We start from the raw sequence: 11,334 nt of genomic DNA, 5'->3' as shown, positions 1-11,334 counted from the left end.
CACAGGTGTCTGCTGAGGAAAAATGAATCCCTTCAAGCCTTCACTTCCACAGGCCCCAACCGGTCTTGCTCATGCCAGGTCACCTCTCTACTGGCTAATACTTGCAAAGCAGAGCTGATGACGTTTCAGTTGTAAGCGAGGCAAACACATCTGCTATGTAAACATGTGTTCAACTGCCCTCAAGTGTGTAGTTTATACACAAACTGAACATCCATTACAGACAGTGGAGATAGTGCGTTACCAATGGATTCCAAGTCTCGCAATCAACCTCCAGACTCGTTCAACTTTCAAAATAACCTGCTGCATAAAGTTAGAGTTCATCAGCTTTGATTCCTTCTAAATCGCACGTACTTGAATGAATAACAGAACCTCTTACTGACCAGAGCACACTATTGTCCTTCAGCTCTAATCGCTCTTATGCCTCCCAGGGGGATCGGATGGGATTGTACGGCCGTGGAATGTAGTCCTCTGGCACACGGGAGTCAGTGTTCGTGAGCAAAGGGGAAGGAGAGCAACAATAAGATTACAGGCTTTGTCACAGCGCCGATTTACCGGGAAGCTAACTCTTTGTACTTGTGAGCACATGAAGTGGCTTCGGTGGGGAGACGGGTCTGAGGAAAGCAACAGAGGTTGCAATCCGACGTAAATCTCCCGAGGCTTTAACACAAAGGAATGGAGACCGACTGCCTCTTGTTACAATATTGTTTGATCAACGCACGTCCTTGAAGAGGATCAGCAACTCTTGTCAGAACCACACGCCCATTCCTTTTCACTCTCCCTCTTGAAAAGAGGCAGACGTCAGCACCAGTTGAAAAAACGAGAACATTCGAAAGCGGTAATGTCCTATTACAAAGCCTTTCAGAGTACAATATGTAATATTTTCTCTCTCTCTCTCTCTCTCTCTCTCTCTCTCTCTCGAGATTCTCTCCTCTGTGACAAACCTCTGACTGTACAAACATCTACAAAAAACAAAAGAGAGAAATAATTATTCAACATCTTGCAGCTTTTTTTTTCCAAACATCAAAGCAAGAGGCGGCTTAAGTCCACATCCAATAACAGTATGACAGTCCAAACACACATCACTAGTTTCAACAACCCCACCACTGTTCACACATACACTATACGTTATAGTGACACAGGAACAAGTCAACAGTCTATTGCAATAATAAAACTTTGTTATTATATCTTTTTAACCATTACTTATCATGATACATTTATTACTAAGATTAATAATTAGACTACATTTTTTTCTGTTAGCAAAAATAAGTGGTGTGCATTACATAATTTGAAATGTACAAATATACTTTCGATCTGGCTTTTAAAAAGGCTTTCAGACACTAGTGAAATCATGAAGGCTCAAACCTACTGGCTACTGGCTTCCACACTGGAAGGCAAGCCTGTGAAAGGCAGTCAAATGCAACAGCAGATGCAGGACCTTACGTTACACCTCACTGGGTCCTCCAAAGGGGACGTCTGCCACTGTACCGTTTACAGGCTCTCGATGCTGATCATAACCGAGTGAAATCTAGAGCTCCCCGCAGCAACCACAGCAGTGGGACCTTCTCCTGCTCTTCAGCGAGTGAGGTTTCTTGTTTTTTCTGTCCTTCTACCCAACCCACGTGCACATGTAGAGTCTCTTATTGAGGTTCAGCTTCAGATTCTAAAATCAGGCAGAGTAGCACCACGCCTGTGTTCACTCCCGAAACACAGCTCCTTTTAGTGCAGATAACTTCTAAAAACACCCCCCGGACGAGCTTCAGGTTTATCAGCGGCACAGAGGAGCTAAGTGGTGATTCAGCTACACATCTCATATCGACAGTCAGCTGTGCTTCTGCTGCAGATGCCGGTCACTGACGTAACTCCTCAACATTGTTCTGAAGCCAGTCGCAATTTTGGGCAGGTTACACGGACAGGAATTACACCTGGTCCTTTCTACTGCAACAAGCAGTCCGTTGAAAGAGTGAGTCTATGACGACGAGGCCGACTCCGTGTCCATGAACCCGGCCTTTCAGGTACAAACACACCGTAGCAGCTGGATCCATGTCTGGTGAACTTTAAGCAAAAAGACAACTCGGCCTGCTTTGCTAGAACGCTGCTCGGACGCAAAGCCAACAGCTAACACCGCTGTATAGGCAAACGCAATAAATATATTGATCTTAGGATGATTTGAATGAGATGTATAGAAAAGTCAGTAGACAGTTGTTGAGGAGAATAAGAGGCATCGGGTGAAGTTTTCTTGCTTTAAACCATCTTATGCTGTCCGTTTGTTGGAATATGCTTTTTGATTATTTTACCCCACTGAAAAAGGATCCCTATAATGCAGCTTTTGACCATTTAACACTTAACTTTCACCAGGCACTTGAATACTTCTTCTTTATGGCCTTTAGACTCCACTTTGCTGCAGTAAGGTGAAAAGCTTTGCTAATCTCAGGAACTGAAAAAACAAAAATCAGCTTCATTAGCAAACTGATGAGCAGGAAATCTGAAATTATGCCCATTGATGATAAAGTATCCTCAAACCACAGAGGCGCATAACATCCTTCAATTCAAGTAAAAACATGAAAATCACCAAAACTGCAGTTGCACCATTTTTGCCCCACAGCAAGGGCAAACTCATAAAACATGCTGATCAATCGTCTCACAGAGGAGCAATACATGAAAGTGCCAAGCGAATGGCAAACTTCTCTCTTTTCAGGGACGCTCACTTTCAAAGAAAATGCGTAAGTGTTCTTTTGAGTCGTGTAAGTCCCCTAAAATCCTCTTCCCTTCGTTTCAACTGATTATTGCACTAGAGGAAACCAACAACGTGATCTCTATTTACCCACCGTCTCAAACTCAAGAGAGGGAAATGTGAGATAAAGCACTGAGGGAAATGAATGCATGACGACTACTAAGATTAAAAACACAAGCTTACATGATTTTAAATGATTAAAAAAAGTCATAAAATGTTTCACATAATGTTGATGAAAAACGACAACTAGAATTAAATAACAGTGTTATACTTTAAATGTCCATAGATGACTACAATCGAGCAATTGATATATCAGCCAATATAAACTGCCCCTGTTTAAACGTGACAGCTGACTGCTAAAGATAAATCAAAACTGATCTGAAGCCTTATAAGACAACATCTCCTTGTTGTGACTTAAAGGGGGCATTTATACCTCGTCGCCAACAGGTGGCAGTGTGCTCAAAAGAAACTGTTGCTCCATACAAATAACTGGTGGTTTCACACACTAGTGAAAAGTGACAGAGTGGAAGAAACAAGAGGATAAAGGGAAAAAATAAAAAGTGGCAACTGGGAGGACCTCTGGTCCAACAAAACAACTATATTCCAAAATAAATCAAACGCCACTCCAGAGTTTGACCCCTCCTTCTCTGCTCCCTCATTTCTAACACTGGGGCGAATCGACAAACTACAGTAAAACTGACAGAATGTAAAAGTGCTGCTGCTCAAACTGACTTGAGGTACTGTAGATGGCAAAGGAGCAGTGGAGTAGAATATAAAGAACAACTGTGCCAAAAGGAGGGAAAAGTAAAAAAAACAAACGAGAAAAACACCCACTAGGCCACAAGTAAAGGAGACAAACAGGGAAGAACAGATAGGAGGGGCAATGAAAAGGGGGCCTGATAAGGGTGAAAATAAACTGGTTGGCTGGTTTAATATTGCATAATAGTGCTGAGTTTCTCTCTTGTTTGTTTTTAAAGCAGCGTTTGCATCCTCAGTCCAGTGTGGGGGTGCCTCCTCCCCTCCTTCCTCCCCGCTTTCCTCTGCACAGTGTCAGGTCCGGATTGACTAGGCGTGTGGGGGGGGGGCAGGACTCGCACATATGAGGACTCCTTGACTGGCAAGCCAGGTGTGTGCGATTGTGTCTGTGTGTGTTTCTGTGTGTGTTAAGGGTGGAAATGGTTGGGGAGGGTTGGTGCAGCTCAAGCGAAGTACATGGTCCTCAGGGTGTCGTGGTGAATCTGAACAGCTTTGGCCAGCGCCTGGGGGTCCCGACCGTTACTCTGACCAGACACATGGCTGCCCTCAGCGCTACAGGGAGGAGACAAGACAGCCAGTTGTGATGGATGACGAACAATAAGTGCAAAATTTTTTTTTGGCACATCCTGCAAGTAATACAACAACCTTTACATCCAGAGTCAAAAAAGGAGAACCTCGTTTACTCTCCTCTCTTCCTCACCTGTCGTGTTCTTTGTCCACCAGATGGTAGCGGGCACGGAAGGCCACCAGGTGGGCGTAGTAGGCTGGCGCAGGGATGGAGACTGAGCGGGTACAGCGCACGTAGGTGTGGCACAACTGGTAGGTGAGCAGCTGGAACTCGTCAGCGGTAAAACAATTGTCGTCCCACAGTACATGGTAGTGGGAGGGCCGACTGGTGCCCTGGGAGAAGGGAATTAAAGGGCACATTTGTATTACTATTAGATTCAATGTGACTGGAATTTGCTTTGATGGAAAAAAAAAAAACCTCGGGACATTACATAACTACATTGTTGTGGTAAAAACATAAAATAAACAAGAACACCCTTGCATAAAAAAATAATATAATAAATGGATAAAAACAAACCTTCCGTAGGGGTTCAATCAGCACCACTAATTAACTGTGATGCATACATACCATTACAGTGCCTTGTGCACAAACCAAACAGCAGCACAATGGTGATTTAGGAGTTGGTAAAAAAACAAAACAAAACAACAACAACATGCAAACAGGCTCCGGGTAAGTGCTGTTACAGAACCTCCCGTCCTAGATCTGATACTTTTCAGTCTTTTATTAGTGTGGAGTAAACTTCAGTAAGGGATGGTAGCTCGATGATCTCTGATGCAGTGTGCACGACTCTCTCCAGCCGTTTACTGTGCAAAGGTGCTGCCTTTCCAACCAGCAATTGCAAAGGTGAGAGTGCTCTGAATGCCACTTTGATACAATTACATCTAACATTCCCACGATCTGTAAAACTGTTTCATCTAGAAGAAGACTAAGGCATCTTACAATGAGAATATGTGAGCAGGTATCCTGTTCCTGGGGATGTAACTTAGATAGATAATGACCCTAGAGTGTGTGTACATGTGTGTATGTGCTTGCGTGCAGGGGAGTTATAAAATTAATATTTCCTCTTTTCTCCTGTAGCCATGTTTCTGAATCATGTTTACCATCTATTTGCAACAATGCATAGCTCTGCGAAAGCACACACAGTCTTCAGATGTTAGTGAGGGAGAATGTGATGAAACACTGCTGAGAGAAAAAAAAAAAAAAGGCAGCAGGCTGGGCAGAGAAGACAAGAGGTTGGTCTGACCTGTATTCCAGCGTGACTGCAGAGGTAAAAGTCAAACTCGTAGGGATGCGTGATGTCCGTATCCACGGTGGTACCAGCAGGAATGTTTCCACTACGTCCAACCTGACAAAAGCAAAGGTAAAGTCAGTTGGTCCCCACTAACGGCCTTTGCCTTCCCCATGTTGTATCATGAAATCAAAAACAACATGAACAGAAAATGGAAGATTCAGGAAAAGTGCAGCAGAAAACAAAGGTTTCAAAGCTCAAAAGGATGTTCGGAGGTAAAAATTCTTATCATTGAAAAAAAGAACTAGATGATGGACCCTGGCAAAGGTTTACCAAGTGCTTCCTAATCAACCAATTAAAAGCCTAATGCTCTGGAGGGCCTAATGCTCTGTATGGGAGTGCCTGCACTGAAAACAAGGTTGTTACTAGTCTTACTCTGGGGGCCTTGAGTGCCACTCCAGAGCGCTGGGTTTGCGTTGGGCCCTAATGCTTTAATCGAAGATAATTACTGGGGTTAGAGGGTGAACAGTCCAATTGACAACAAAAGGTAATTAAGGAGACCCATTTTGAGCACTTAATGTGCTGGAACAGAGCATAAAAAAAGAATATGGACTAACGCATAACACACTATACTGACTTTAATGGGTCCCATCGCTGTGCCACGCTAAAGTGTGTGTGTGTGTGTGTGTGTGTGTGTGTTTGTGTGTGAGTGGTAGGGACTCACTCTCTCGTTGCGGTCAGCACAGAAGAGGCGTGTATGGTGGCGTTTTTGCACAACAATGTAGGTGATGCCTGGCTGGTACTCCTTCTCCAGGCTTATACAGGCCTCACGAATGGCCAGCAGCTCATAATACAGCACCTGAGGAGGAGGAGGAAGGAAAAAAAATGCAAATGTAAAAATTACCTTTAAGAGAAAACCCTGTCAACTAAATTCTTCATACATTATACAATATGCATTCTTTTGTCCTTATTCGTGTCATTTTAGTTTCATGGTGTCCTATCATATATGAGTGATACAGATCTCTACCTGCTACCTAATGTGTCTCATTAAATCATCTATTATTGAAGAATATCAAGGAATATGCTCATACATTTTGATTAATGCTTGCAAACACTTATTAGTATATTAGTATAAGCTACAGACGCAAAAACAACCTAAATATCTAAATAATGAAAATCAAACTCAGTAGAATTCCAGATGGTGTTCACTCACACCCCGACTTCAACCAATATTTTCATGTACACAAGCAGAAACTGACCTGTCTGAACTGGCCTTCTGAAACTCCGTCCCTGTAGAAAATGATCCTGGTGGGCTTGTAGCGGGTCGACTTGTAGAACTGGATGAGCAACTCCCGCACCATGGAGGCCAGGTCCTGAATGACCTCCTGCCTGGGCCTCTGGACCCGCACAGTGGCACAGTACCTGCTGGGGTGTGCGTCCATGCTGCCTACCACCTGGAGGAGAGAGCGGAGGAGCAGAGGGAGCATGAGTGAGTGATAAATTGCGAGGGGACAGGGAGGGGTGCAGGAGAGTGAAAGAAAGAGGAGAAATCTGATATCAATCAACAGTGTATGTCAGATCACAAGATCATCATATCTTAATAAATTCAACCAATAGGTCAGGTGGACATGATGAAGAAACTCACTGCTGCGATTGACGGCTTCTTCCCATCTCCAGCAGGCGGATGTGTAACATCTGCTCCCAAGAAGATAACTGGCTGCTGAAACACTGATGGTCTATTGATTGAGAGATGAGACATTAATTAGACTGAGTTACATTAAAATATATCGACCATTTCCTTTTCCCATTTTTTAAAATTTCTGAACAATTGTCACACAATCTCATGATATTCTGACACAAATATTTGAAAACAACAGCTGAACAGTCCAGGATACGAGAAGCCATTCAAAACCAGTGCCACTGCAGTAGAGAATCTACTGTGAGGAGATGGAGAGCGTGACTGACCGTTGGTGAGGCACCAGGATGTTGTTGATGCCTCCCAGCTTCACGTTGATCTTGAGGCAGAGGTTGGAGAGGGTCTGCGGTGACGTCTTCACCACGTTCTTCACCTGGACACACTGCGTGGCCATGCCCAAGAGGGTGTCTCCCACGCGCTTCACCTCCGCTATGGGTGGTTACAAAAAAGTGATGAGCCAACGTGATTATCAAATTCTAAAATATGCCATCCTTGCAAAAGTAGCACAGGCATTATAATGTCAATGTCATTTCTCAACATCGAGCCACTTTAGGTGTTGAAAAACCAAGAACAGTCTGAGGAAAATGTACAGATTAAAAATATAACACAATAGAAAGAATGTTTTGTAATACAGCATGATGTACTTAATATGGTCCTTTCTTTAACAAAAACATTTGGGGAGCTGAGGAGGAGTGAATATTGTACCAGAGCTCAGTCCCAGAATAGCATTTGTCTTAACCACAAGCATATCTCTGTACTCTAATGTGATATTTATTTCTAAACACATTTTCTAACCGTAGACAGGAGTCTTCCCAGGCAGAATGACGATGATGAGCTGCAGTCCAGCATACGTGTTCTTCAGGTGTCTGAACATGGGCTCCACGCTGTCCGCTCCCTGGGCGTATTTACAGAAACATGGCTGGCCCTGGATGGGCATCCCAGCATCCTTAGAGATCTTACGCAGCTGATCTGTGAAACCCCTACACGAGGAAAAAGCAGGGGTGAAGGATGAAGAGTTGAAAGTCAACTAGAATCAAAGCTGCAAGCTTTTATATTGTCTTTTATATGGTCACATTATTGCATTTTTTCTTTTGCAGTGCAACACAGGGCAGTGTGCAGTTTACAAGGTACATTTTTAACATCGGTTACAGCAACTACAGATGAAAACTATCCTTTTGTCTTTGACAAAGTGATGGTTATTCCTCATGAATGTGCATTGTTTGGCATTAACTTGTAAGATATATAATATAATGAAATCGTCAGGCTCGCTGTAGCAACACCTTGTCCTTCAGCAAACTGATGAGCTAGCCTTCTTTTAGTTATCATTTGAAACAGAAACCATTATTTCATGCCAGATTTCAATTTATGAAGACACAAATATACAAATAAACCATCTCTTACATCATTACAGATAAATGAGAATGCATAATATACAAATGATTGGAATAGATGTAACTAAGGTCTGGATTCACTTTTGTGAGCATTACTGCTGCACACATGGTGACAACAGAATCTCTAGACTTTTACAGATAAACGTACTTTAGGATTTCTTCCCGACACTGCCTCTGTGTGGCGAAGCAGGCGATGGCCCACATCTTGATCTCCACCCCGGTGTGGAACTGCTTCCCCCTCATGTCCCACACCCCGTGGCTGGGCGTGGCTACAGTGCGGTTCTGAAACAACATTGCAATCTCACCACATGTATTCATGATTATGTAGGCAAACACTCACATTCATACTGTTCATACAGACTCGTGCTTGAACAGGCATACAAACACATAAACACATAGACACACACAAACACTCTTCATCCATACCAAAATGTTCCAACACTCACTTTTTTTTTAACAAATATTCACACTTTGAGAAAAACAAACAAACATGCATTTGCAAAAAATCTTTTACCAGAAAAAGGCTTTAACTTTTAAATCAAAATGACCAATAAATATGAAGTGCACATAGAGGTTTTGATGTGAACCTTGAATTTCATTGCAAAGGTGATGCACTATGTGATGGAGTCTATAGTACATAAGATGCCAGTTTGTGTGTGTATCACATACAAGATAGTGTGCATAACAGTGTCATAGTTTTCAGTAATACACACATCCAAATGTACAATAGTAAACCTCAGAGATGGTAAACAGACAGATGTTAATCAGCACTGTGGTTCAGTCTCATTAAGTTGCTTCTTTATCCAATTTCTGTTCAATGCGCTTCTACTTGACTTCACCAAGGAAAATTAACATTAGGAATATGCTGGCAAAGAGTTTGGAAATCATGATTCTTTTTATATTCTAAATGGCCGCCGTGGCAGATCTGTCCAGTCGGTCTCTCTCAAAACCACAGAAATCTTTAAGGTAGAGCTGAAGTTTGCACTACTGAGACTCAACCACAAAAAGTAAGCCAAAAAGACTGACACCATGAAGTACAAAACAGAAGCCAGTGAGTTAGTTCCCCTTAGAGGCAGGACAATAAAGGCTGAGGAAGGGGAGAGCGTGTCAGACAAACAGAGAGAATGGGCGTGATTTAAAGGAAGGGTACCATAAAGTGCTCAGTGCTCACCCTGCCGCCGTATTGCAGCATGGGGGCGGGTAGCACTCGCCCCGTCACGTGGGCCATCTCGTCGCGCACTTTGAACTGGAACTCCTGCACAAAAGGGTCTGCCTCGTAGTTGGCACTGCGCACCTGCAGGGAAAGTGGGTGGGACAGCAGGACACGGTAGTCAGTGACAGTATGAAATAAAGATCACTGCAGTGCTGCAAGGATGTCGTATACAGTCACACGTTCTACTGAAGCCTTTTTTACCTACTCACTTGTGGCTTGTTTCAGTTAAAAGTTAAAGTTCAACACTTTTCGAAGTAGTGTATTTGCTCTCTTTCTGAGAGTTAGATGCCACTCACAAATCTATACGGTAACGTTAGGTTACAGGGAGCAGCTGGTTAGCTTAGCACGCAGACTGGACAGAGCCAGGCTAGCCGTTTCCCCTTTTTCCAAGGTAAGGTAACAAAATCTGATCATCAGTGCCACCAAAGCTCACTAATCAATACTCATATCTCCAGTCATGCTAAGCTAACCAGCTGCGGGCTGTGAAAGGAGAAATAGGAGAGTGGTATCAGTTGTCATCAAACTCCCAGCCAAAAGGTGGATAACCTTATCTCCCCAAAAGGTAAAAACTAAATTCAGCCGTTGTGAATTGACAGTAAAATACACGACCCTTTCTTAGATGTCTCTGTGCCAAGTGCTTGTGCCATCATTGTTTCAGATTCACCTTATGCTTGTTACCCTAGTGAGTCATTGCTTTTCTGGCCTAATACATGAGTATTAGTTTTCCTTTGTGCTGCATTCTCTTTTGCAGTTAGTATTTCTATTGTTTTCATTACTCTCTATGATGTTGGTGGATGGGAAAAATAAAACAGCAAATTGGTGGCGTGCCACGAAATGTCAGGCGCCAACACCCTAATCCAAGACGACTGCAGGCACAGGGTCCATGATCAGCCAAATTGGCACCATATCCAAGTTTATTACAGAATTCATTATGTACTTCTGACAGACACAGCTTATCTGCTTGTTTAGTACCTTTCTGTCTCTCAGCCTCTGCTATTCCACCCACACTGCCTGTCAGTTTCAAGCAACTGTGCATTTAAATGAAAACGCCACCACACTGATGTCTACAATGATTTCCTGTAAGCAAGTCCAGTCATTTTGCTGCGGAGTGGAGAGATAGGGAGACGTGGTTTAATAAGGTAACAACAGATACTAAATGAGCGCTGCTAATCTGATAGTGGCCAAAGGCAGCGCACAGTCTGTCAATCTTTCCATATACAATACGCTGCATAGACTGTAGCAGCCTCACACGCACACATTAAAGCCATTAGTCTGGCATTTTGTTGACCCTGGGTAGGACCTGCCTTGTTATTGCGAAATCTGATGGACCAGTGTGCAGACATGCCTTGGTTAACAATATAAAATGAAAATCTGGGAGAGGTCTCTTACAAAACAAGCAATTGAGCAGCATGGCAACCAAGTGTTGACAAGCGTAGCAACGCTGCATCTCATGAAGCTGTTATGTGACCAACTAAATTGCTATCAAAATGTAACATGCTGAAATGAACAAACTGCTAAAGATTAAAATATTCTATACAAGCAATCAATGTCTATCTATTAGACATAGATCTATCTCAATCTATTAGAGTTTTGTATTGGTTCTTGCTCCAAGTTGCGGTGTGGCCCCCAAAATGGCTTTAACTTTCATGCATGTACAGTATGACCCTAACACTGCACAACATATCAAGATGTTCTGCCTACTAGACACATTTCACAGGAACGTTTTATCAAGTTTGAAATAAATAAGCATC

The 11,334-nt window shown here is 43.0% G+C and overlaps 1 protein-coding gene across 1 annotated transcript in view; it reads right to left on the bottom strand.

Moving 5' to 3' along the window:
- Positions 1 to 1,503: 1,503 nt before the first annotated feature.
- ago3a (argonaute RISC catalytic component 3a) overlaps positions 1,504 to 11,334 on the bottom strand; it is a 29,931-nt gene continuing 20,100 nt past the window's right edge. The window contains exons 10-19 of the mRNA XM_070834783.1: positions 9,542 to 9,664; positions 8,519 to 8,652; positions 7,775 to 7,959; positions 7,249 to 7,408; positions 6,929 to 7,019; positions 6,543 to 6,737; positions 6,008 to 6,142; positions 5,299 to 5,400; positions 4,188 to 4,387; positions 1,504 to 4,039 (exon numbers count right to left, since the gene is read on the bottom strand). Coding sequence (XP_070690884.1) covers positions 3,931 to 4,039; positions 4,188 to 4,387; positions 5,299 to 5,400; positions 6,008 to 6,142; positions 6,543 to 6,737; positions 6,929 to 7,019; positions 7,249 to 7,408; positions 7,775 to 7,959; positions 8,519 to 8,652; positions 9,542 to 9,664 — 1,434 coding nt within the window. The 3' untranslated portion in view covers positions 1,504 to 3,930. The remainder of the gene's footprint in view (positions 4,040 to 4,187; positions 4,388 to 5,298; positions 5,401 to 6,007; positions 6,143 to 6,542; positions 6,738 to 6,928; positions 7,020 to 7,248; positions 7,409 to 7,774; positions 7,960 to 8,518; positions 8,653 to 9,541; positions 9,665 to 11,334) is intronic.

Source organism: Pempheris klunzingeri, chromosome 8 (genome assembly GCF_042242105.1).
Source record: "Pempheris klunzingeri isolate RE-2024b chromosome 8, fPemKlu1.hap1, whole genome shotgun sequence".
Classification (NCBI taxonomy): Eukaryota; Metazoa; Chordata; class Actinopteri; order Acropomatiformes; family Pempheridae; genus Pempheris; species Pempheris klunzingeri.
This window is presented reverse-complemented; position numbering and strand designations above follow the sequence as displayed.